The 27,507-nt window shown below is 40.2% G+C and overlaps 1 protein-coding gene across 1 annotated transcript; it reads right to left on the reverse strand.

Moving 5' to 3' along the window:
* Positions 1 to 3,160: 3,160 nt before the first annotated feature.
* ABHD3 (abhydrolase domain containing 3, phospholipase) lies at positions 3,161 to 27,287 on the reverse strand. The gene is made up of 9 exons (XM_041477750.1): positions 27,000 to 27,287; positions 25,291 to 25,454; positions 22,484 to 22,666; positions 20,718 to 20,763; positions 17,783 to 17,895; positions 14,179 to 14,352; positions 13,483 to 13,531; positions 13,233 to 13,398; positions 3,161 to 5,248 (listed from the first exon to the last, which is right to left on the reverse strand). Exons 1-9 carry the CDS (start codon positions 27,144 to 27,146, stop codon positions 5,070 to 5,072), a joined length of 1,221 nt encoding a protein of 406 aa, XP_041333684.1. The 5' UTR covers positions 27,147 to 27,287; the 3' UTR covers positions 3,161 to 5,069.
* Positions 27,288 to 27,507: the final 220 nt, after the last annotated feature.

The raw sequence follows: 27,507 nt of genomic DNA on the forward strand, positions 1-27,507 counted from the left end.
GTGTTCTCCAGCTCCTTAACCGTGCCAGCCTCCATCTAGCACCTGAGGGACCCCCACAGACATGCAGATTTAACCTCCTGAGCTAACAAAAAAAAACACAACCCCCCCCCCCCCCCCAACAAAGCCAGTGGAAAAACTGTCATATTCTACCGGAGTAAGAAAGGCTGAGGACCGTGTGAAGAATCAGGATAAAAAAGACGGGAGGAGGAAGCGCAAGCCTTCCCCTTTTGGCATGAGGGAGCTGTTAACATTGACAGCTGCTTGTGAAACCGCAGCCTTAGGGCGGGCTGCGTGGTTACGGGATTGAGCTCTTGATCCCAAACTCGATCCCAGCGGTCCTACCAGCACGCAGGTTTTACAGCCCCCTTTGGCATACAAACACGCTTCCCTCCCTGCCCTCTTTTTTATCAGACATCTCATCTGAGCAAGGAAGCGGTGACAGACAACCAAAAGGCAGGAGCTGCTTAACCTTTCACCGGTAATTAACCTTGCAAGCGCCGCTCGAGCCTCAGAATGCCTCAGACAGGTGAGGTAAGGCCACACGGGAAGCTCATTTAAACCAGTGGCTTTCTAATCACTACATATACAGAACATTTAAGGAACTGGAGGAGCAGCTGAGATAGCACAGGGCTCCGATTTTCCTCCTTTCAGCTGATTCAAAAAGTCCCTCTATCCTAGGAAGAAGGGAGAAGCTGATTTTTTTGCATTTCTGGTAGAAGGAATGAGACAGGAAAATTGGATCCTTAAGAGGAAGAGATGCTTGCCAATGAAGAATCACTATCTGCTTAGCAGATTTTTCCTTTTCTTCTGCTGGAATAAAAATTAAACAACAACAAACCCAAAAAGTGGCTGAGATATTCCACAGCAGATTGGCTGCAATTGAGTTGCCTGGGGGGACCCAGCATGTATGCTGGAGGTCAGTAGCAAGTCCCCAGAGTAAGACTCTTGGGCTTTTTTATGCCGCCTTCTTTCTTTTTCATTGCCTTGAGCATTCCAAGGCTTTTTTACAAGCTGGCATGCTGGGATGAGAACCTCTGTAAGTGGCACAGGTTGAAGTGTGCCCGTGTGTTACAGCAACTCGATGACTCAGGCAACAAATGTTTCCTTTTTTTCCCTTGGGGTGATGATGCACTGAGCTGAAGAAACCCGGGGAGAAGCAAAGCGCCGGGCCAAAAGTCTTCTTCCTGGCAGGTGTGAGTCACTGGCAGGAGCCAGGCAGCTACAGGAGTTGTAGGTGAAAGAGACAGTCCCCCTCTGAAATTCTGTGTAGATGGCACATGGGACAGCAAGGATTGGAGAATGTCCTGGCTGCCTGGACTTAGAGAGCTTTACAGGGCAGTTAGTTGAAAAAGTAGGGGGCCATGTTCGAAATGGGAGGAGATAGAATTTGAATAGTTGGTTGTCTTTTGGTGTTTTCCTTTTTGCAGGGAAGCAGGAAAAAAAATTGGGCTGGGACTTGTCCACTTTGCTTGCATGCCGAATGTGAGTTTAGTTTGTTTTTTTCCTGGGGAAGAGGGGAACAGGAATAAAAAAACCCCTGCAGGTAGCTACATCTGGAGGGAAGGCTGGTATAGTTGGCTTACAGAGATTTGGGACTGGGACAGGGAGTTGGTATGTGTGTGAGTGGTGCACAGGGGTCTAGACCATTGCAGAAATAAGGGAGGAGGCTGTTGTCTGAAACATTTGGGAGCTGCTGAAATAAAGTAAGCTGCTCCATTCTGTTGATTTGAAGCACTCAAACCCTCAACGCATAGTTGACTACGAGATCTCAGCTGGAAATTGCAAATTGCAGCATGGAGAAAGTAAGGAGAAGCTTCCTGAACCACATCTGGGGAGTAATTCTTGAATGTGGAGCCCTTTTCCAATCTCTGTAATGAGTCTAAGCCTCAGAGTGACTGCACTCTGCAACAGTCAGCGTGTTGGTACCTGAAGTGTGACACTCAGTGCCACATTGACAGGACCATGTTCACGTGCCTGGAGTCACTGATGCTTAATTGGCATTTTCTTGACACCAGCTCCTGTGGAGTTGTAGACTATCATCCACAGCCCTTTCTGCTAAGTATTTTAAACGGTGCTGTTATGTGTCTTGGTTTCTGAAAAGAGCATTAATTCTTCTGTTCAGTGTGAAATGTATACCATGGGTTCATTTCTCTATTCAAAGAACCATATTTGCCTATTGGAAGTTTTCAGGTTTTTAAAGTATTTTCTTTTTTTGTTTGTTTGGTTTTGTGGGGTTTTTTTTTTTGTATGTTTTTTTGTTTGTTTGTTTGTTTTGTTTGTTTTTTGGTTTGTTTTCTTTTTTTTTTGCCAGGAGTGGACATAATAAATTACACCTTAAAGTCTTGGTCTTTATGATCTGGTGCTAAGACAGCTGAGGCCATGAATGGCTCTTGGGTGACTGAAGGCCTCACAGAGAAAAAGAACTGTACTATGCATTGACTCCAAGGGAAAAATGAGAAGAGGTGGATGTTCTGGAGCATGTATGTGATATGTCCTGTCTTAGTCAGGAGGGTGGAACTAGATAATCTCTAGAGGACCCTGCCTTCAAAGTAGCTTCAACTTCAGCTGCTTTGGAATTCTGAACTAGGAAGAAGTTTTTTTAAGAGGTAGGTGTCTGCAGCCTATGTGGTTTGGAATTTCATTTTTGTTCTACTTAATTTTTTCAGTAATGAGTACATTGAGAACTAACAACTTTCTCCCACCTTCAGCATTACCTATCCCTGTTGATGCCTGGATACTCAGATCACATGAAAAGCCAAATAAAGACCCTGTGAATTCACACTATTTTGAATAGAGGGCACACTGTGGACTTTGGCTCACTTTATAAAAACTGCATGTGAGGTACAAAGTTACTACACAGCAAAAATGTTTATGGCACTTGCTTCTAGCTTGTGTGCACCCTGTAAGATCTGAGGTGTCTGCATTTTTTTTTTCAGAAAATCTGACTGGGAAAGCTTGAAGACACCCCTATTAAAATTTGATTGTTACCACCTTGCACACTGTGCTTTTTCCCTAATGGGGTACAAGGACACTGTACACTGGGGAGGAGGAACACCAGCTTTACAGATTTTTGCTTGATGTAGCTTTAAAGATAAATGTCTCATGGAGATCTGTATAGGGATCAGACCTAAATTAAGACAGTGCAGAGAGACAGAAATTCTGGCATTAATCATAATACTTTTATTTAAACGGTAAGGTGTGATTTAATGTAAGTGGTTTTATTTTTATTAATACTATATGCTGAATTTTGAACAGTACTGTACCTAAACAATTTTACAAATATAACACTAAATACACTTTTTATTGCTCTTTTTTTTTTTTTTTTTGCATGAACATAAAACCTGGAAATGAATACAAGAATAAATAAGGCACCCTACTAATATGCTATTTTTCTGTATTGTAGTAGCATGCAAAAAATTTAATTTTGCTTTTGCAAGTCACTTTCCTCATTTTTCTTATTAGAGAAAGAGTTCATTGTTTGGGGAAGTGCCTGTTTGAAAAGTCAAAACTTGAAAGCACTTTTTAATTTTCTTAATTCAACAGTCTACCTTACAAAACAGCTCTCGTATAGCATGTCCTAATTTCTTTTTCTAAAGACAAAAAGTATTTTTGTTCTTCCTTTGCTGTTACTAGGAAACATGCCTTGCAAGAGGAGTGTTCACGTACTGCTTGAGACAAAAGACCTGACTTGCTTTTTTTAGCTGCATTTTCTTCTTGTACTGACCCCACTCAAAAGATAAAAATAAAAATGCAGAGACATCTTTCCTGACTTCTTGTATGTGGCTGGGCCCAAATCAGTGATCAGCAAAAGATGGGAGCTCCACAGATGCTGCTTAAGGGCCTGTTCTAAATTTCAGTATGCCCTAAATTAGGGCTTCCCAACAGTTTCAAAATACATTCTGTCCAAGTGTCCTTTCTACATGCAGCCTGTCACTCTGTCAGGGCTCAGGAGAACAGTGATGCCTCAGCTACCCTCACAAACTTGTAAGCTGCTAGGGCAGAACTTGGTTTGCAGTGGCTTCAGTGATTTGACAACCTACTGCCAAAATGGTGACAAATCATCAAATAAACAAACCAGAGGCACAACTCTGACCTCCATCCCAACTTTCTTTAAACAGTTTGTTCCATTCTTTTCAGAAATGATATGAGACAAAAGGTTTGAATTTGTTTTTCTTTTTTAATCTAAAGCAGATTATATAATAATTTCTTGATGCTTTAATATTTATTCTTTAAAACTGAAATGTTCTTGCAAGGTAATATAAACATAGCAGGTTCAATCACTGAGTTTACCAGTTATATGCAGTATGTGTTACTTACTTATGTGACAACACCCAGCTTTACATAAACTCTGAAATGCAAAATGTCTTTTAATTACATAAGTTATTACAGTACTGTTTTAAAGGAATCTTTTGGTTATATGTAAACACTATAAATTAGCTCTTTAAAAAATAACCATGTAAGACAAGTATGGCATTGACATAGTTTAAAAAACAATAAACAGTCCTAAATCTGAATACTCTCAGGGCAGAACAGCAAAAGCAGGTATCAGTCTAATGCTGTGGAATAATAACATGCTGAAATTTCAATTTATTTAAAGAATCAGTACTTTTATTTGATCCCTCCTTTTGTTTTAATAGTTTAACATTTTCACCTTTAGTGCTCTAAGGAATGGACCAAGTGGTACTATATGTGAAAGGATAATATAAGATCTTTTGAGTATTGCCATTCTAATAGTAAAAGCCATCTAAATAAAATCTCCTAAATACATACTGGTTTAAATTAAAATCCTGAGGAATTATAATCTCTCTACTTGATAGTTTTGGTTAAGTGCAATTTGATGTATGCAGAACACTGTTTCATTTAAGGTCATTCTTAGTAAGGCATATTAAAAATAAATATAAAAGTGACAACATAATATTTAGTTTCTTGCTACAAAATCTTAGGCAAAAATACTTTTGCATGTAATAATAGACTTTATCCATTTGCTGGCTTACAGGAGTTAAAATTTGTGCACTAAGCTTGACTGCCCTTGTCAGAATGTGCCACTGTGCTATTACAGTGGTCCAAAGCTACATGCTAAAGATTTTATTTCCATGCTCAAACACAGCTTGCACAAACTGCTTGAAGACTCTGTCCATGTAAGTGCACTTCCTTGGCCATATTCCTTCCAGAAAACCGATATGGCCTCCGCATGAAGTCAGAACCAAAGCAACGTTTGCATTCTGTTTGGCAGTTTCTACTGGTATAGCTAAAAGGGGAGAAAAACGTTTTAAGTCCTTAACCTTCTATGCAATGCCAGCCATTGAAAAATTTCTTTTAAACATTTCTCATATTATGTATGAATAAATAGGCACAACATTAATATACACTTAAATGTCTTACAGGGTTTAGAACCACAGCTGTATTAAAAGCCATTTTTCTCTTCATCATTAACTCACCTTATGTGTGTGGGTTTTTTTTCCCCTGGCTGCTGTAAAAATTCCAGCTTCACCTGTCTTTCACTCACACTGATGGAACAGCACCCAAGTTAATACATACTTAGGATTTGCTATAAATAGTGTAAGTAAAAAGACAATCAGCCCTCTAATTTTTAATTGTTATTGCAATATTCAACTTCAGAAAACTGAGGAACCGGGACCTCAATTGCAATTGTCTGAGACTCCAAGCACAGAAACTGTAATGGCAGGGTAAGATTTAGTCTGTAAGATATCCTATCAGCTAATATAAAAGATTACCATTATATCTGATCTGCCATATGTTTACACCTGCATGTTTAGAGCACACCATGCAAACACACTGGGGGAAGGTTCTTGCCCTGAGGAGCCCATAATCTAAGACACAAGGTAAACCGAGAAAGAGGAAGGAGCAAACTGTACAAGGACACAGAAAGCTGATCCGTGCCACCCAGGAGATTAGTGGCTCTCTACTGAATAGTGACTGCTAGAAATTATTTTAGCATGTAGATTATTAGACTGGATAGTACAAGGATTTTTCTTTTGCTGGCTTGGTTTTCCTGATCTGATTAGCACCCTAATCCAGTTCCCCATATTAATGCCAACATCTGAATAGTGGCAGCCACAGACAGATGGAGCCTTCAGTGTGGTGGCCATTTCAGCAATAGCCTACAATTAGCCTGAAGTCATCAGTGAATGACACCTGAGATATGCACTGATCTGGAAATGTGTAGGAGGGAGGCATCAGGGCCTCCTGTTTTGACTCTGCATAGATGTGTGGCTTAATCAATTTCACCACCTGGGCAGTTCCCTTTCTGAAGGAAAACAGAGGTCACTTAGCACAGACTGACACTAGAGGAAACATGAATTTACAAAGGATATTTGGTGCGATGGCATCACCCTGGTTGACACAGCAGTGGAGCTTTATATGAAGAATGCAAACACCACAGATCCATAAAAATTAAGTTATATAAGCAAATTCCTCTGGAGTTTTAGGTATGCTAAGTAGACATCTGAATGAGCAGAAATCTCGAAACATTTCAATAAAGAATGCATTTCAAATTTCCAGTTTTCAAGTAAGAAACTTTAGAAAACAGAAAAAAAATAAAAATCATACAGATTTTTGATTATTCAAGATTGACAGAAAAAGCAACAGCAAAACAAAAATGCTTTGTCCAAAGAAGGGAGTAGCAGCAGTTTCACTGTGTTGTCTGAAAAATGTTGTGAGAAGAAAATAATGCTGATTTTAAGTCATATACTGCTCAACTAAAAATGCCTTGTCATTCCAACAGTAAGCAGCAAGTTGTTCACAATATTTATATTACTTCTTCATTTACTTTAAAGTATTTTTGAATCAGATTCAATTTTGGGCGTGTTCAGTTGTTCACATCCCTTTCTGATGGCACTTCCTTCAGAGACACCTTCCACTCATTCCTGTTTCTAGGAGTCTGTTCCTTTACCCCTTTATACATTTGCTATCTCAAAGGTCAAGGTCATTATCCTTGAATAGTCCCTATCTCTGCATATTACTGCCTACTTCATAGATATGCTCCTCACTTTCATTTGGATGCTGGCAAACTCGTAGCTGTGTGCTTGAGATGCCAGTTTGCTTTCATTCTCAGCAACTGGAGTAAGAGCACAGAGTAACCCTTTGCTTAGCCAAAAAAGGACCCTCAGCCAGAGTAAGTCACAGGAGGACTTGAGTGCAATGACTGTGGCGAACAGCTGTGCAACTTAAAATAGATCAGGGCAGAAGCACTGGACCTGTGGAGCCAGGGGAGCAGTCTGTGCCTCACAGGTCCCTACCAGCAGTGCCTGGAACGACACGCTCTGTTCCACTCCAGGGCCTCAGCACGGATGCAAAACCAACTGCCTGCCGAGCTAGGTTAGTGTCTGTTGTGAAGGTGTTCTACAAGCTCCCTGCCCATAACATTAGGTACCTGACCATGCCCTGGGGGAGCTCGGACTGAGCTCCAGAGAGCGTGGGAGGCTCTCTTGCCAAATATGCGAGGTTCTTTGCTACTCAGTGCTATCCCTTTCTTCCACTCTTTCCCTCCTTTCAAACTTGCAGACATCTAAGTATTTTGTAGATTCCAGCATTTACTAAGTGACTTTGATTCCTTACTAGGAGAAAGAAACTCTGTTTCTTACTGTTTCTACAAGAAGTCCTTGGCTTTTCCTTTGTTTGGTTGGGAAACTGAAAATACTGCATGCAGAATCTGGCCCTTTTAAAGCAGTACTGAGGCCAGACTAAAAAGTCAATGATGTAAAAGCCTAGACTGGGGAATAGCACATGCTGAGAACATGAGATGCAGAAAACAATGTGTTATTTCTTGCAATCCAACACATGCATCATTTTCAGACTCAGCACGCGCTTGTCTGGAGTTTTGCCTGAGTTAATCTGCTCAGCAATCTCTGATCTGCCTCTCTTGGATTCTGTGGAGGAACACGTTGCCATGTACAAAGAGAGTGGCTGCAATTCATGTCACCTTCTGCTGACTGCATAGGAATTTGCCCACTTATCTGTACCAAGCCATCTGCTCTTCACTTCAGTAGCCTGTGGTCCACGTTAAACAGAATCCCAAGAGAGAATTTGGGATCAGACACAAACCCCATGCCTGCTTCAGGCAATGAATCACACTTTCCACACTCGTTCTGCAGCTGTCTGCCTGGTCACTGAGGGGACTAATAAATAGGCTTCTGTGCAGGGTATGAGAAGGAATATATGAGGAGAGACAGATTTGACCTCCAGGTACCAGAGATAGGCATGAGAACCCCATCAGTCCTAACAGATTCAGGATCAGCTGCTAACTGGACTGAACATACCTCTTCACTCGCTAAAATGTGCAAAAACATGACAGTCATTCAGTTTGGCAGACTAGTGGCAATGTGTAAGGAGAATGTCCCTTCCTGATAAGAAACTGCTTTGCTGGGGGATTAAAAGGGAGATCATAATAAATGTCTCCTCTACTGTGCCAACCCAGCTGGGGGAGCCCTTACAGGCCACCAAACTCACCATGACCTCTGCATGCCTGTCATTCAGAAGTTGCCAGTGTAATCATAGCTCCCAAATCAGTTTGCTGGTGGTCATTCATTCCCACACTGGTTGGCAATACTGTAGTAGGTGCCACGTGCTGCCTGCCTCCCCTAAAGTGGCTAAAGTGGCTCTTTTACTGGAAGCCTACCAGTCCTGCACTAGGATACTCATTATTTTCCATGCCTGGTAAGGTGCATGCCACATGCAGGTCTTTACAAATGTCATCTTCCTATTCCTGAAATTCCCTCTATTTGTCCATTTAAGTCCTCCCCAGCAGAGTTTTTTGCTCTGGAGGTTCTCAGAAGAGAATTGAGTATATTGTGTTGCTCCTCAGTGCCAAAATGCAAATGATGCTTGGCAGTGGTGTGGTACTTTTCTCAAGGCTGTGTCTGTTAGCCATCCAGCAAATAAAACCACAATGCAACAGAGTAAATTTTGCAACGTAAAAGGCAGATTAATGGAGCACTGGATGTATGCGTTCTGGGAGATAGGACTGCATGCCAAAAGATACCACTGTTGATTTTTGTCCACACATAACCTTGTACTTAAGTTTCTTTTGGCCAAAATCTCTACTGCTGTTTGATCCAGCAACCACAGACCTGATTTGTGATCACAGAACCACAATGTGAATACTTATATGCAGAATTACTTCATTTAAAACCAATTTGTTGTACATTCTTTGCCAAAAAGAAGTTATTATTTTCTTAAAGAACAAAAGAAAAACGTATAAGTCACTGCTGTCAGACAGTCCATTTTTTGCTTCATTTTTCTCTGTTCCTTAAACTTTTAACCAAATTATTATCTGTCTATTTCTTGGTCATGTGGTCTCTTCTGACAACTGCATTCAACTGCTATTTATGTAACAGGATGTACACTAACACATAAAACAATTCAAGTCTGAATTCAGGGGGACACAAAAGCTTCAGAGAGTTCAATAAAATATATATAACTGAGCTTTAGACATGCACTTATTTGTCACAGTGGATCAGGAGGGAGCTGGCATGGTACCTAGCTCCAAGGGCAGGCTTCCAGCTCGAGCACAATGCTCATCAGCAGCAATTAGCTAAGCATTAGTATAGTGAAAATCAAGTCAGATGCCTAATACACTGCTTAAAGTCTCTTCAGAGAAAAATGGCACTTCAGATGAAAAGTTAAATGTGACAGTGATAATGAATGCTATCACATCATCTTCCTGATTTATTTTTCACATTTACAAAATACAAGGGCTTGACTCGGCTTTATTACTTATTTCCTGAAGCAGTGGTTTGTTTAAATTAGTTATGGTGAGAGAAGTGTCATGCAATGAAGAAATCATTTGTTTTCATTAGTCAGTATTATGCAATATGAGAATTGCATTCCAGAATTAAACTACAGATACATCAGCTGCCAAGCTCTGTGAACTTTAAACAGCAACATTAAGGAAGGACTGCAAATTGATTGCTTCTTCATAATACCGGATTGAGGTCAAATGGCACATTTTCACAATACATTTAAAAATAACTGCTGGGAAGTACAAAAAACCAAAAAGCACATGAGAAGAAATTATCAGGTAGTAACAAACAACTGAGGCAACATCTGCACTTTTTAAGGGAAGTACCTCTTTAGATCCACATTATGTAGTGACAAAGCAGACTTGGGTTTGTATCCCTCAAGCTCTGTTACTGGAAGATAGATGTGCCTGGCTTTATGGAAACTATTTAAACACAAAGGAATTCTGGCACAGCTTTCTCCCTGATGAGTTTTCTAGGCTGGTTTCCCAGCTCTTGGAAACCACAGCTATCTACAAGAGAACTGGAAGGTAGCTCAAAAGCTGGTAGGTATTAGTGGGAGAAATGAGGCATGAAATAACCAGTCCCCAAAGTCAACAAAAGGCTGGGGTTTGGATTTGGGACTATGGCTTTGAGTCCATGTTACATTTGTGAGTGGAAACTGCCTTTGGTTGCCATAAGCTTCTGTATGTCCACACATAGAAGTTTTTAAGTTAGAAAAAAGAAGCCACTTGCCAGACTAAAGTCACATCCAAGACTAACACCAGCCCTTTATGTTTGCTAACATAAAACAGCTCACAGAAGATGTCAAAATGTCAAGATGAACGAACTCCAGTAACTAATGGCAGCAGACATAAATCCCGGGCTGCTAATAGGTGTGCTCTGTGTCTCCTGCCAGCACAATTCCCAGTGAGGGTACACAGCACAAATGAAAAAGGAGCCAAGGATAGACAGATATAACAGAGTTGTGCTATTAGCAGGAAATCAGCATCGTCTTGATGGCCCTTTCTGAGGTAAACTTGTCTGCACAAGTACAAGGGTTTACAGCTAACAGCATTAACTCTGTGAACAAGGAATAAACGAATGCCTAACCACCTAAATATCTTCATGGAGAAAGGCTGGTTACCATCAGAGTTTTAAGAGAAGATGGACAATTATTACAGTAGACTCTTACCACTTCTTGCTTCAGAAGTACTGGTGTTCTACCTTGCCCCCCTCTACACTTCAAGACTTCTAAGGCATCCTCACAATAGTTTAGATACTTAATTTTACGCAAACAACCATCCCAATGTTCACCAAGACTTGTGTTACTTTTACAAAAGAGCTTCAAGGATTAAGAGATCTACTACAGCTGTACTCTAAGGGGACTCAATCTTTGAGTACTCAAACTGCACATCACATAACTGTTTTATGTTAGCTGAGGCTCTAAGACACGTCTTGAGATCATCTAGTCCAACCACCTGCTCAAACAGGGTTACCAGCAGCAGGTTTTCCATAACTGTGTCCAGTAAGGTTGTGAGTATCTCAATAGATGGAGACCACACAAACTATGCCAGCATTTGACCACTCTCACAGTAAAAAAAAGTGTTTTCTGGTGTTTAGGTTGAATGTCATAGGGTCAGATCAATAGCTGGGTCTTGAGAGCTGGAGATAAAAAGGGGATGGAGTATCTGCACTAATTTTCATCTAGGTAACAAATGTCCCAGTCCCAGTCATAATGGGCTGGGAAAGGTTAATAAATCTTTCAGGGACTGAGGCACACTGACTGGTTTACTGCTGTTGTCACTATGCTAACTAGGTAGACCCTGCCACAGTTATTACTTAACTTCAGACAGAAACCACAAACTAAGCTAGTGCTAAACACTAGCTAGGTGAAGCCATTGCTCCCTCTCTCAGATATTCTGTGAAAGAAACATGGCACAGCAGATGACCTCCCTACAGTACTATGGGGAAAGTAATCTCCAGGGTCCTAAGATCTATAAAAATTATCTTCAGAATCACTATCCAGATTTTATATTTGGACATCGATTTTAGGGTCACAACCCATTCATTCTCATTTTCAGGCCATTATAAGCTAATGAGAGAACAAGCAACTGTCTGATTTCAAGGAAAAAAATCCCACAGAGAAAATAAATACAAAGGGACTAACTCTGTTTCAGAAAGCCTTTGAACTGCAAATTTTTTAAGGTGCATACAGTATTCCACTATAATATTACTAGGTTTATCCAGACCTTATTTTTTTTTTAAGCCTCTGTTTTGGCCAATGTAAGGGATAGGTAGTTTGGCTAATCTAGAGACACCATTTTTTCCCCTCATATTAGATGTCTGTCACCTCTTTACATTGTTCATGCAAAGCATGGATGCTTTTTGTTCTAGAGAAGAAGAAATCAGTAGTGCAATCTACTGGAGCAGCCCTTTTCATGTCTCTAACATTTGTATCTAACTGGTCTTCAAACTATAAATAGTAACATGTGTGCATGTTTCTGCATGTCTTGTACATCAGCACACAGATAAACAGTACACACAGAGTCTCTTCCAATTCTTTCATTTCTGCTTGTTGTTCTGATCTGTTTGCCTGCTCACTTTGGTTTCATGACTCCTTCTACAACAATCTCACTTCACCTGTGGTGGCAGAAGAAAACTTCCCTGAAATAAATCAGCTGTATAAACTACATTTTTAAAGGTGTCAGGTACTCATTGCTGAAGACTGTTGCCTCAAACAGCTGTTCATCTTAGTGGTTTTCTTCTACATTAGCTTTTGTTCTCCTTCTCAGAAGCTATAACCAATACACAGACCACAGGAATAAGCATATATTTTCAGAATAGTTAGCAACAGGGTTTTGATCTTCAGAGGAAAAGAAAAATGTTCATAATGACCACGTGTTTGGCATGAAACAGAACGAAAATGGAAAATGGAGTTTTCAGCCTGTTACTTAGCTGATATTGATGGTTCTTATTCATTTCAACCTGCCTCCTTCTAGGAGCCCACCTTGTGTATATCTTTTTCCTTACCCTAGATTTTGGCCTATGTGATTAGATATAACTAATCTAACTTAGTTGGGTTTTTTTGCTTTTAATTTACAGGCAGAGGAGGTGACACTGAGATCAACAGATGAGCATTTCATGTCATCTCAAACATAAGCAACTCTTACACATTCTTTGTAGCGACTCAAAGAATGGCAATAAAAAAAACCCACTTGTTTACAGTTTAAATTCTGAATGTCTACACCCAGACAGAATGACTTCAGAATCCAACCTTTTTTATGGGTTCTCTTCATACTCAGTGAACAGAAACAGGTGCTTCTGAGAGGGCACTACATCTGCTATCTTCCTTTCAATGGAAGTTTTGATCCTACGTGCAAGTAACATTTAAATACACTTCTACACATAGGTCTGAGTTTATTCTCAAACCTATGTGGTTTGTCTTAATGACTGCATATACAGATAAATATATTTTAAAAAGCCTAAACTTACCATGACCTGGTGAGAAAACATCATCCACAGAGTTTAGACATAACACTGGAATTCCTACTGACTTCAGCTTGCGGCATGGGCTAGCATCTTCATAGTAATCATCAATTGAACGGTAGCCAAACATGACTGAAGTGAACTGCTTATCAAATTCTCTAATAGTTCTAGCCTGAAGTACAGAATTCAAATAGGGAACTAGGTCAGCATTTGGAAAATAGCATCCAGCTCAAGCAGAAGTAACATTTTCACATACCTTCATCACAAGATCCATATCAAATAATTTCTCCAACATTTGTCGATGCCTAAAAAGAAGAATATAAAAAATTGGAGGGCTTGTATTTTGTTATGTAAACCAGCTTAGAAGTTCTCTGCTTTACAGACACATTTACAGAAGTAACTGTCTAACATGCTTGTTTTTAATTTTCTCTCATATCAAAAATCTGTCTGGAATCTAAGAGCAGAATAATTGTTCATCCATATGTACGTACATCCAGCAACATGGTAAAAATCTGCATAAGCCATGAGAAAGATGCCAAAGATAAGAGAACTTAATATTTGGGAATACAAAATACACCCTGGTTTTATAAAGCCAGTTATGAACTAGGCCTTTCTGTGCTTTTGCAGCCAACACCAACTTTAAAAAATTATTATATATGCAAATCTACTCAGTCAATATGTGCAAGTCTAAAAATTTAAAAAATGCATTTACTTCATCTATAGCTACAGAAGTAAATTGGGCTTGTTGTGAGTCCCTTCAGCAGCATATAAATTTAGTCACAATGATGACAAACTTTCTTTAAAAGATCTTTTTGATTTCAAAACTTACCAAAAAATGCACAAAGAACAACTAGAGTTGTTACAGCGTTAATTTTGCCAGTATTTTTATATATGCTGTGGATCTCATGTTAAAATCCTTCCACCTTGCTAAATAGTTCAGAAGGCAACTCACCTGCTGATAGAGGATTGTAGACAAGTGGTCAAGTAATAGTTGAAAAGAAGCCAGTTTAGTGGCTTCTCCAGAGATTCTATAGATTCAAAAACATTCCAACCCGCAGAGAAAATTGCAGCTGCCATTAAAGGAGTGTCTCTGCCAGTTTTTCCCAGGTAATTTAAAAGAAGCATACTACAAATGAAAAACAGAAACATACATACTATCAAACTGTTTGCTTCAATTTAGAGTAAATGTAACAGCCATGTTTTTGTCTGTTTTTCAATAGTTTCTTGTATGAGTCCTACAGTTGTGCCTAGTACACCTAGAAGGTAGTCACCTAATCAACATATGACTCATGAAGTTTACTTTCTCTACTATCAGAGAGGAACAGGGTTCACTGTGTAGGGTGTGAGTAGGACTGCATTTAGAAATAGAAATGTACTAGTCTTACTTAAATCACTAAAGGGAGGGAAAAGTCAATTGATTCTTACTCATGGAACAAATATTCCCAAGTGTCAGCAACTTTTACCATCTTACAAGCTCTTGGTTTTCCAGATGTGATAAATCTGATCAGCATGCCTGACAAATGCAAGCTGCCCCTGGCACACCTGCCTCACTATGAAGAAGTCTTCTGAGATTAAGGCAGTGCCATTACCTCACCTCACACATGAAAGAACATAGCTCTTATTTAACACAAAGTATGTGAAGTCTGGGATCATGGAAACAAAATTATGGCCCAAATAAATGGCTCAGGTCTTGTCTTTCTGACCAGTTGCAACTTACAGTCTCTACTGCTAATATACACTTGGGGAGTTCACAAGTATCTACCCTTCAAATGTAGAAAAAATGAAACAGCAGGAAGAGAGTAAAACAAAAATACTGATGGAAAAGCTCTAAGTCTTAATTTACTGCCTAAGACCATAAATTTACAACAAGCATTTTAATTCCAAATCTTAAATACAAACAACTACAGTTGATAAGTAACATTAAGATAGCTCCCTGGATTGCCACACTCTGTACCTTGGCTCATCTACTGTACTTCAGGAGACAGCAACCTTTAGCAAAGACATTATGAACCAGCCTTCCATCACAGAGATTTTATCCCTCTGCACTACCTACCACATCATAGGATGGCAGTCCAATAAACCAACCAATAAAAAGTTGCATTAGCAGAAGCACTTCTCTAACAGAATTCATAGAGAATATGTGATAGAGAGGTGGTGTAGGAATCTTTATGTTACAAAATAAAGTCCCTTTCCACAACAATACCTACAGAAGATAGTGGAACAGTGGTCTTTCATTTACATTTATATATGCCTGTGAAGTGAGTATCTGTTTTAGTTCTAAGCTGGGGCAAATCTGTTTTATATAGACAATCTGACAATTCAGAAAATTCTGAAAAGCAATAGATGATAAAAAATTCCTGTAAGCTTAAGACATGTGGATGATTTTTGCAGTATGTCCCTGATGAGATCTTTGCTCCTGCTTAATGTTAAACATGCAATGCTCCAATTAATTTTGAAGCAAGGAAATAGTTCTCATGTAGATGATTATAGACTATTCCAGTGTTCTGTACAATTAAGCATATGCTTTCTGGTTTTGGTTCAGGATTTTAAAAACATATTGGAGGGGGAAGGTGGAACACCTTGCCTAAAATTGGCCAGTGGTGCTGGTTACATATAAACCAGGTACACAACACAGACTCCCTGTGCCATTGTAACAGACTTTGCTAGTATTTTGGATAAGCCAAGGACAAAAATGACACTAAGGACTGATGTGGCCTTGTGTACCAGTCTCAGAACTGCCAGCTCCTCCCACACCTTCAGCCCGTCATAATTGCCAGGCACAGGAAATTGTAGCCATCCCAGCATCAACTGCCACAGCAAGGCACAAGCAGACCAGATTTCTGGAGAGTGTTGAGGACAATATTTTGATATACAATCAAGAATCTAAATAGGAAAAATATTATTTGGATCTGCTATTCATAAGTAAGGAAGAACTGGTCAGATAGAGAAGATGCAGAACAGTCTTGGCCATTGAGATTATTTGATGGTGGATTTTTAAGATGAAAAGTCAGTGGATAAGGTAAGCAGCAGAATTGTAATACTGGAGAGAGCTGGCTTTCATTTGCTCAGGAATCTAGTTGGCAAGATCTTACGTCAGATGGCTCTGATGAGCAAAGGGGACTTTAAGGATAACCAAACATAAAGCAGAAGTGTGATACATTCTGATATGCAGGAAGTTGAGCAAGAGTAGCAGAAGACCACATGGAGGAAAAAAACTCTTCTGACCAATTTCAAGGAGGAAGTATCCTTAAGGTGGAAGACAGGTCATCTGTCTGGGAAAACAGTCATTTCCCAAGCATGCAGGGATGCAGATAGGAAAATTGAAGTTCAGCTGGAGCTGGCACAAGCAAGGGATGTGGAAAACAAGGGAAAGGTTTCTGCAGCAAGAACAGCTTCTGTAAGTCTTTTGGTACAAAAGACCTCTCAGAACAAACAACATTCTCTTCTTTCCCCTCATCAGTGAAGCCAGTCATCTCTTCATAGAATGCAATCAGATCACCTGGGCATGTTTTGCCCTTGACCAAAACAGTCACAATTACTCCCCATATGCCTGGAAATGGCTCCCAGAGGATCTTCTAAAAAAACTGAAGTTAGGCTGACTAGCCTTTTTTCCTCCTGGGACCACTAATCAACAGAACAGGGAACCTAGTGACTAAAGATTTGCAAAAAAGCAAAAAAATACCAGTCTTGAGCAAATATGTATTTATCTCAAAGCTCCTACAAGTCATTGATATAGTAAAGTAGTATAGTATACTAGTTAATATACAGTAATATACATTAGTATCAATATATATGAACTGTATCTGCCCATCCCTCAAAAAATTTATCAGAGAAAAGGAGTCTCAGGAAGTTACCACTGTGTCTGCAGTATTCCTAAGGAAAATTCTCCTCTGCTACGTTTTTTGTTAAAGAGGCTGCTGGGATATTTCTGCTAGCTTCTAGCAGTGGTTTTTTTCTTCCCCTAAGAAACTGTGCTATCATTGTCTGTTCTCGCTGTGCTTTCTGGAGAGAAGCCAGGACACAGCAAGTCTTAATACCACAGGCTCTACCAATCCCTATCGGTTTGAACAACAATACTACTTCTTGCTTCTGAGCCAGACAGAGAGATATCCACACCTCTTCCAGCCTAACCTACCCACACACTGCAGAACACAGAGTGAAGACAAATCTTATTGCCAGAGGTTGCTATGAAACGTGGTGTATTAGCTCAAGATCCTGTTTTATATCCCTGTGTTCTGAAGATAGCCTCCATAGTTTCTGAAGACTGTATTGCCTACCTATTTGGCTGTCAATCTGCCTCTCACTGTTTCCTGTCTTTCTCCACGCCCCCCCTCCAGTTTTTAAATGCTAGTCAATTTCAACCTTCCCTGACACAGAGGTAAAAGCCTCAAAGATACAAAGTTTCTAAAAGTCTTCTGTATATTAACTTTTGGAGAGAAACCAAACTTGCTTGAAGGTCAGTAAGCAATGCAACTATTCCAGAGTAATAATTTACAATCAGGCTACACCAGTCTTATGATCACAGTTAAGCTGAGACTTGTGTTACACAACCTTACCCTCCCATAGAAACACCTGCTGCCATAAATGGAGCTGAGGGGTGCAAGCTGTGCACATGATGAATAACAGTCTCTAAATCCTCTGTGTTAGCTGCACAGTAAGTCCTTGGTGTCTGTAAGGAGTCAAGAGGGAAAAAAAAATGCCATCATAAGCTTTTGTGTTATCCTTTAAGGACAAAGCAAACTGAACAGTGGATCATTATATAAAAAGATAAATTTAGCATTTATTGTGAAGCTTCACTAAATGGCAAATAGAAATCCAGAACGTTTCACAAGGAGGTGAAGGAAGGAGTTATACTTGTTATAAAATAAAAGCAGTGACAGGCATCTTCAGTATCTGCAACCTCTAGGTCATTAGACAAAATCTGAAGAGAGAACAATGTGCTAAAGTAGACAGAACTAGATCAGAACTAGCTAGACAATGATATTTTTAAAATACCCCAAGGAAATGGAAACATTATAAATGCTGTGGTTTACAGAAAAGGAAGTTGTAACAACAATTTTACTATATTCATTCGCATTCAAATGCAAAAGAAAGCATTAGATTTCAAGTTCTGTCAGCCAGCATTTGAAAAGCATATTTAGATTCTACGTACAACACAACCAAATAAACAGATAAATAAATTCCCCAGTGTGGTTTACCTAATTTAGCAAAGCATTCTATCAATTAAAGCAATGAAACATATATTATCTGTTCTTTATCCATCATCAGTGTCTCTTTAAATCCTGAATCGAGACTTGGAATGACTTCTGCTGGCATCAGGTCGGGTAACCCCTCGGGTAAGATTTGGTTAACCACTTCCCTGCTATTGAAGGAGAGGCACAACTTTTGAGCCTCCCCTGCACAGACACCTGGAACAGTCCAACCTGAGGGACTCTCTGGAGCAGTATGAGAGAGACAAGTCCATTTAGGCACCATAAGAATCACAGTGACATGAGTTTTTTCCTAATGTGGTGTTGTCCAGATCTTATCTACAGAGAAATAAAATTTTTAACTTTAGAGCTGCTAGGAACATGTTAATGACCTGGACTTAACTATACTGAATTGGTACTGACTGAATTGCCAAAATTCAGTAAACATTAAAACTAAATATAAAAATACATAACTATGAGTGAATGGAACTTTTCTGTTGCCTGAAGCAACAACGGATTTCAAGGGTGTTTTTTAAATTGCTTTCAGTTAAACTGCCTGGCTATTTATGTGTGATTTTAACAACATTAAACTAATTACTTATAACACATTTAACAAGAATATTGTAATGTTGACGTCAAAGATGAGGAAATGAAAGAAAAACTAAATCTAGATAATTAAAACTGAAGACGTTTTTAATTTCCATTTATGTTGCTTTTCCATTTCTCATCCACATTAATCACTCTTCACTGTTTAACATCCTATTAATTATAAAGAGTGTGAATATGTTTTATTTTAATTAAATTGTCAACCTTACAAGGAAAAATAAATTATTTTTGGTAACTAGGATCTAATGCATTCTAAGTGAAAGTGTATTTGATTAAAGTTTATAAAACTAAAGCTACATCATCCATTTTAAATTCAGGTAATTCCAGATAGTTTAATGTTTAGCTATCTACACTTTGTATGAAGATATTTTAAAACAACATCTTGGCTCACAGTGGCTGTGGTCAATATAAGATTTGATTATTCCAGAGCAATAATTCACAATAGCTTTTAATAATCAATGAGGACAGTATTCTTTAAGTAACTATTATTTGTTGCAATTTTGAATCTATCTTTAAAGTGACTAGAAAAATAACTACTTACATAACTAATTTCTACTGTGGTGCTTAACTATGCTTCAGACTCATTACGTAGGGATTTTATACTAAAATGTTGCAACCTCTTTGCAGAAAATGTGATAATTTTAGCTGGTTTGCTGCACCACAGGAATTTATAAAGCTTAAAGATCTAAATCCGATTACAGTAAAATACACACAATGTATCCAAACAAGGGATCTTTTCTCTAAATGATTCAGAAATTCATCAATAAAGACTTTGTGTGTCACAAAACTGCTTTGTAGATCCATCTCCAAAAGTATGCAGAAAACTACTCTTAACATGGCAATATTTGCATTGAAATGTTTTATCTGATTATGGAAAAACATTCTGAGCTTTTTAAAGTTTGAACCAGGGGATTAAAAAAATGCTAAACAATACCAAGTATTATGCACATTCATTCCAGCTGCAGAATTGTCAACAGAACACATAAGAAAAAACAAAGCTTATTCAGCAATATTTCATCATGCCTTGTCCCTAGCTGCAGAAAATGTTCAGCTTCAAGATTTTTTCATCTGAGGAATGGCCAGTTATTTCTAAGCAGACATGATATGTCTGTCCCAAAAAAAATGTCCTCTGTAGCTGAGTTTGTGTCGTGATTGCTGAGAAAAATACAAGAATGCATTTAACTTTCAGGATACAGATATCTATGTAAAGCTGGTTCATTAATTTACTAACAAGTGGTATGGATCAATTTTAATGGCACACCTTTTTAACCATATCAAAAATATAGTTTAAACTGGAAAAGAAATTACAGTGGATTATATTTGGAAATGTATGTTAAATCAGTGGGAGAAAATTGCAATGATTGAGCAGAGATGTGCACATTTTACATACTGCACTATTTTTGGAAAGAAAATGTAAGGATTGTTCATTTTAGTGTTACAGATATTATTAACTGAATAATTTCCTAAAATGAGATGTTCAGAAAAAATTGTGTTGACCAGTTGACCTCTAGGGTTTCAAAACAAAAAATTAATATTGGTACATGATTGATCTACCAGATGGCTGAATTATCTTCTCTGCATTTTCAACCCATGCTCTGAGTTTCTCTCATTTAAATCCAACTGTACAAATAGGCACGAATTATTTCATAATTACCACTTATAAGTGAGAGATGTTTATCTTAGAAGTCATCCTTACCAAAAGCTCCTCGCCAGCAATTCCCCGATTGTTAAAAACCACGCATCTAAAAATTGAGACAGTAAATTCAATTGTGCACATTGTTAATTTCACCAAAAGAGATAGCCAGCACACAAAAAATGAAAATGCATCAAGAAAAATGAGCCATTTCTATGAATAAGTTCAGCACATAAATATTTACAGACCTACAGATCCTAGAGGCTGACCTGTGTGGAACAAGCTTTATATCAAAATGGAGTTCGCTGAGTTCAGTGGGACTATCAGAGCTCTGTGCTTTTTTGAGGTCAGATTGCAGGGTGAGAACCCCAAGGTTTAGCTGAAGGTGGTACAGACATGTCCTGCCTGCACTCTGCAATAAGCTCTGACAGTGCAGGGCACAGCCTGAAGCTGTGCTCTGAAAAAAGAACGTCAGAGATCCGTGTGTAGACATCCCCCAAAGCTACATAATACTATTAAATTGGAAGAAATGAGCCAAGTCAAAATGATAATGACAGCTGGATTTAAGTTGCAGGTTCTTGGGAATGGTTTTTTTTTTTCATCTGGTACAGCAGAAGTTTCTGGTCTCTCTCTGTTGGTGGGAGTCTCTGAATCTTCTAGCAGTATCACCATGATTTAAGAATCCATAGTTTCTCAATAAATATTACTTTTCTGTTGCTCTTCTACCATCTCACTGAAATAATTTTAATAAATAATATATATAGTTAGATAAGTTAAAGGCATGAAAGAATATTTATTTTGTTATTTTTCTCAAATGTTGCTATTTAAAAACAAAATCATAGCATCCTCTTGAAATCTGACCTAAAGTTCCACTTTTTAATGGTCTACCTTCTTCCCTTAGGGGATGAAATGCAGATATAACTTCCAGTTTAAAAATTAATAGTAACAAGTTGTTGATTTTAGGGCTTTCCTCTGATATTTTTTACTGCTAAGTTTTAAGGTGATTTTAAAAGTACTTTGAACAATTAAAGTACAGCTTTATATTCATAATTTAGTAAAGTAGTTATCCAAATAGAGAAGAGATAGCCAAACATGTAGATAAAAGATAATATACACATATTCAAAGAACTTACTGGAGTCAGCACCAGAAGCCAATCTGCAAAGACAAAATCTAATATTCCAAATACAGATCCTGGAACAATGACAACTTATTTTAATGCGCAGCAGCAGCAGCAATATGGTTACATAAAGGAGTCTACTCATCAATTAATCCACTTATGTTACCCAAATCTGACCAGAAGTCTTAAGAATAAAACTAAATTACACAGTGACAATGAAGAAGTGACAGACCCCCTCAAATGCCATCAGTAAGAGTAGGCTAGCTCTCCTTTCTGCACCGTGGAATTTGGGGCTGCTGAATTAAGCAGTTTTGGCATTCAGAAGCTGACCTCCTCCAAGGCCTACTGCCAGCAACCCATCCACACAAGTCTTGGAGCTGAATACAAAGCCTTTCTCTAGAAAGTGTAAAGGTTAACACCAATGTAGTATGATATAATATAATAACTTAAGAAGCAGCAGCAAAGCCCTATACAGATTTAGATGGTGTTCACTGCAATCTCTGGGGCACATCTGTAGATATTAAAACAGCCCTTCCAAATGTACTGCCTGTTATATAATTCCACTATGATTATTATTACTAATAACACTTTCTTACATAAACTACTGTATTCAGATCTCATTTGCCTTAGGAAAGTATCTGATACATATACATACTGATATTGGATCCTGCCACAAGCAGCAAAATGAATAGCAGTGAAAAACAACAGTACCTATATCCCAGTGTTTCGCTTTGATGGATCATATGAAGAATGTAGGATTCCTTGCTTGTTCCTGTCAGGCCAGGCAATAACAGGACAGTGGGTCTTGTGCTGGCATCCGGATAATATGAGCTGTCATTATTATCAAACCAATCCAACGAAATCTGTCCTCCATCTGCTGTTTTAATGAGCTCACTGAAAGGTACATTTTAAGATGACACTGATTAGATTGAAAAATACATACATGCTATTAAGAGTGCTTGCAGTTTACAAATTAAGAGGTATGAATTCTGCATTTTTCGTTACGTTTTAATACTCCAAGTGCCACCTGACTAGGCATGTCTGCATTCAGAAAGAGTTACACCTACAGCTGACAAGAGTTAGAACAGTCAATTGCCGAGTAATTCCTGTTCAGTTAATGAAGATATCGCCTTTCATAAATTGCTGCTGATGTACTGGAAGCTTATAACTAATGTGATTTTTGGCACTGCCTTGAGTTTTATACAGGCATTTTTGTGTACTACAGATTTCCTTTGAATCATCTAAGAATCTTTTGATAGCACACTGGGTAATGTGATAAACATTTATCACATTTTTTTCGCTCTTCATCCAAAGAAGTAGAATGTATAATGGATTGTTATGTTTTAAACATGTAGAACACAGACACACACCACTGCATCTTTCATCCTGTATCACTACAAAGTGTGCTAGAATGCACTCTTATAGCATACATCTTCATAATGCAACAAATATTGTAATATCTTAGGAAGATATGCATGCATTAAACAATGACAAAAAAGTTTTGTTATTTTGTTTAGAAACATACAAATCTTCCCACTTCCTGGAAATTTGAACAGTTAAAGTGCTACTTCACTTTCTTAATTTAGAAAAGTAGTTATCCAAATGGAAAAGAGATAGCCAAACTTGTAGATAAAAGCTAATATATTCATATTTGAATGGTTGGAGGGAGTTGGTGTAGAAACTGCTGAAATGTAAGCCTACCTGGCATTTGATTTTTCTTTTGAAATTCTTGGTAGTGACTACTGCAGATTTTAAAGGTGACCAGCCTTGTCAGACTCATTAGCTCAGCTTTGCCCTTTTTCAGTAATGGGAAGTAGATGCACTGCTAGTGAGTACTGCCAACACAATGTAAAATGGTGCAAAATAAGCACTGCTCCACAGAACTATGTTTCTTTTCTCAAAACCCTTGAAATAAAAGTGTACAAGAAGGATTAGAAGAAGTGGACATGGCCATACCACTGAAATGTTTCCTAGTTACTAAAACTAAGGGAAGCTGCTAAATGCTAAATCTATTCTACCGTGCAAGCAGAGCTGAAACAACTTGTGTTGCATCCAGGTTCCGGCACATAAAAGTCCTTCTCCTTAGGTCTTGTGCCAAATGCCTCATTTGCCAGACTAAGTCTCATTTCTGTGTGAAAGAGATCGGCTGAGGACAAAAAATAAATATAAGGGATTTTTTTCCCTCTTAGAATGAGGGAAATGTTGCCTCTTTAGGCATGCCTCTTAGGCATGAAAGAACACAACAAAAATTCCACAGGTAAAAGTTACTCTGAAAATCCCAGAAGTTCTGTATATTCAAAACAACGCTGAATGTGGCTGTGCTATGGTTAAGGTACAACATGTTGTACCTTAATGGACAGATACAGTGACTGCATGACCTTTGCAAAATTCTGGCATTCGAACACCAGAATATTTGATAAGCCAAGTAACTGTGCTGCCATTCAGAGGGGTCTCTACAGGCTGCAGAAATGGGTTGACAGGAACTTCACAAAGTTCAGTGAGGGGAAGTGCAAAGTGCTGGGCCTGGGAAGGAACAACCAGGAGAGGCTGCCCATCTGGAAAGCATCTTGGCAGAAAAGCACCCAAGGGTGCTCGTTGAACACGAGCCAGTAATGTGCCCTTGCAGGAAAGAGGGCCAAAAGTCTGGCGACTGTGGAGGCTTAGGAGTACTATAGCCCTTAGGAGCAGATTGAGGGAGATGATCCTGCCCCACTATGGAGCACTGGTGAGGCCATACCTGGAGTATTGAGTCCAGCTCTGGGCTCCCCAGTCCAAGGCAGACATGAACATACTGGAGGTAATCTAGCAAAGGACCACAAAGATGACGAACAAACTGGAGCCTATCTCCTGTGAGAAAAGGCTGGGACAACTGGGACTGCTCAGCATGAAGAAAAGGCTCAGGAGGAACTTAGCAATGTGTTTACATACCTGAAGGGAGGGTGTAAAGAGGATGGAGCCAGGCTCCTTTCAGTATTGCCCATTGACAAAACAAGAGGCAATGTGCCCACTCTGAAGCATGGGAGGTTCCCTCTGAATATCAGGAAACAAATTTTCAATGTGAGAGTGCGCCACCGAGCACTGGCACAATTTGCCCAGTGGTATTGTGCAGTCACGATCCTTACAGAAATCCAAAAGCTATTTTGACATGATCTGGGACAACTGGCTCTGTGTGACTCTGCTTGAGCAGGGCAGTTGGACTAGGTGAACTTCAGAGGTCTTCTAAGACCTCATTCACTGTGTAATCCTGTGAACATATAACCACATCAGTTCCTATATTGTCACCCATATTTCAGTGCTACAAAACTCTGAGCTAAAATAAGACCATTTGGGAACATGGACCTTTCAAACCTACTTCATATTAAATCCATGATAAAGGTAGTTCCAAGTCTATGACAAAGTCTAGGTGGGCATAAAGCAAAAAAGTTAGGCACAAACTTGAGCAATGAGAGTGGGTGTGACACAGAGCAAGAGAACAGTTGGATATCAAATCAATCACTTTCCAGAATAAAGGCACTTACTTCCTGTACTGTACTTGGGGTCTAGATGTGATAAAGGGGCGCAGGAGTGTCTGTACCCGACCTTCCCAGCACCAAATCGTGGGATAGTAAGTTTCTGTCACAACAGGGCAATATTCCTCGAGAAAGCGGCAGAAACGGTCATTGCTTGCCACCAGCTGGGGTTTCTAGGAAAAGAGACTGCAGTCAGACATGGGCATTCTTCTAAAACAAATTAAAAAACAAATAAATAAAGAAATAAAGCTTATTTAAATCCTCTCTCAGTGAACTAATTTATTTCATATAGTGATTTGCAATGCTCTTACCTTTAATGGTACAGCGAGAAGTAAATGAAAACCAAACAAAATGCCAAAATGTCCAAGTGAAAAGTGAAACCCATTAAACATAATGGATTCCTTATGTATTTCTAATAACATACTGATCTATCTCTAATTTTACCAGCATTGTATCTTCACTGACAAATTAAAATCACACTGTTTCTTAGTAAACAAGAAAGATTTTACCAAGTCTGTTTTCTTGGACCACACAAAAATGGCATTTAATTAATGCATGCACTTTGACAGTAGTACCTTTTTTAACCTGGTAGGACACTTCTCCTCCCATCTCATTCTACAGTACACAAGTGCACCGGTTCCTCCTCTCTAATAATGCTCTGCATGCAGACAATTTGCTTAGAGTTTCCATTTGTTTACCAATTAACATGGAAAAGTGCCTGTATTCCAAACATCTCAGGTATACCAACCATATTTCTTATACCTCTCTGTTACAATGACTCCCCACCATGCAACCATTAATAGGACAATAACACATGCTTTGAGGAAAACCATTCCACATAAACAGCTGTAATAGCACATCATCCCTTCGTTTTTCTCCTCTGACCAAAATCAAGTACTCTCTTCTCTATGAAGAGGAAGATTATGTTCCCAGCGGTTCTCTGAAGGACTGTGGCAACACTCAGGTCCTCGATGGTCAAAACCCTTTTGATACGCGTATTTTCAATTGATTACGCATTCAACGAGGCGCTCTTACCAGGGGGCCACTTCAGATCTCGTCAGGCTCACTGTATCCAAGTAATTTGCGATTGCCTAATTCATCTGTGGAATTACTGCTGATGAGGAGATGCCCAAGAGTGCTCCAGCCCCCAAAACGCTGCCATGGTGCCCCCAGAGGTACTCAGGATGGTACCGACGGAGACACAAGGGCAGCAAAACTACTTTATCACTTGCCCCGCTACTGAACCAAGTAGGTCGGGTTTGTGTGGTGGAGGGCAGACTCCTAACCTCCCTCTCCAAACCATGGCACCCGGCCAAGCTCTCAAACTGGTACAACTGCATTTTGGGGACTGCCGAAACCGGAGCCCCTTCCCCTCCCAGACCGAGCAGGACCAGGGGAGCCCTCCCTCACCGCAGGCCGGCGGCCTCCGGGGGTCACCGGCGGCCCCTGCGGAAGACGCAGCCCCGGCGGCCGGGGAGGCTGCGCTGCCGGGCCCATGTGGGGTTCGAGCGGGGTTTCGGCCGGCCGGGAGCCCGGCGCGGCACTCCAGGGGACGGACGAGGGATTTGAGGACAAGGCGGCCGCAGAGCCCTGCCCCCCCTCCAGCCATTTCAGGTGCGATCCCCTCGCCTACGGGCGGGGGTCGCGGTGACCTTCGGGACTGTCCCCATCGGCGGGACACCTGCGGAGCCCGCCCGCCCCGCCGCCCTCCCGCTCACCTTGGCGATGCTGTTGAGGTAGTAGCAGGCGTAGGCGACACCGAAACCCAGCACCAGGGACAAGCCCACGCCGGAGCCGAAGAACCCCACGCGGACCTGGCTCTCCAGGTAGAGGGAGAGCTCCCTGGTCAGCACCTGCCAGTCCATCGCACACGGGGGACGGCACGGCAGGACACCACACCCCGGCTGCCGCGGGCGAGCCCACCCCGGCGCCGAGGGAGGAGGAGGAGGAGGAGGAAAGGGAGAAGGAGGAGCTGGCGCCCGCCTCCCGCCGCCGCTGCCCGCGGCCCGCTCCGCGCTGCAGCGCCGCCCCGGGACCGCCCCGCCGCGGCCACTCGGGCCTGGGGCCGGCTTGGAGCGGCCGGGGCCGGGCTGGGTCACAGGCTGCCCCGCAGGGGACGCAGTCCTGAGTCCGGCTTCTCCGCGGCAGTGCTGCCGGCATCGGCCGCCCCACGGCAGGTGACATCTCGGTGCTCCTTCGGTGTTACCTTGCCCCGTCGCTTTGCCG

Source organism: Pyrgilauda ruficollis, unplaced genomic scaffold, assembly GCF_017590135.1.
Source record: "Pyrgilauda ruficollis isolate IOZ18807 unplaced genomic scaffold, ASM1759013v1 scaffold41, whole genome shotgun sequence".
In the NCBI taxonomy this organism is placed as follows: Eukaryota; Metazoa; Chordata; class Aves; order Passeriformes; family Passeridae; genus Pyrgilauda; species Pyrgilauda ruficollis.

Bases quoted from the DNA above. Each gene is read 5' to 3' on its own strand.
- ABHD3 (XM_041477750.1), bottom strand. From the start codon at position 27,146: ATGGACTGGCAGGTGCTGACCAGGGAGCTCTCCCTCTACCTGGAGAGC. The intron at 13,399-13,482 runs GTATGTGAAAAT...TCTGTACTTCAG, and splicing joins ATATGGATCTTGTGATGAAG to GCTAGAACTATTAGAGAATT. The intron at 5,249-13,232 runs GTAAGTTTAGGC...CTCCCCTTTTAG, and splicing joins TGTTTTCTCACCAGGTCATG to CTATACCAGTAGAAACTGCC.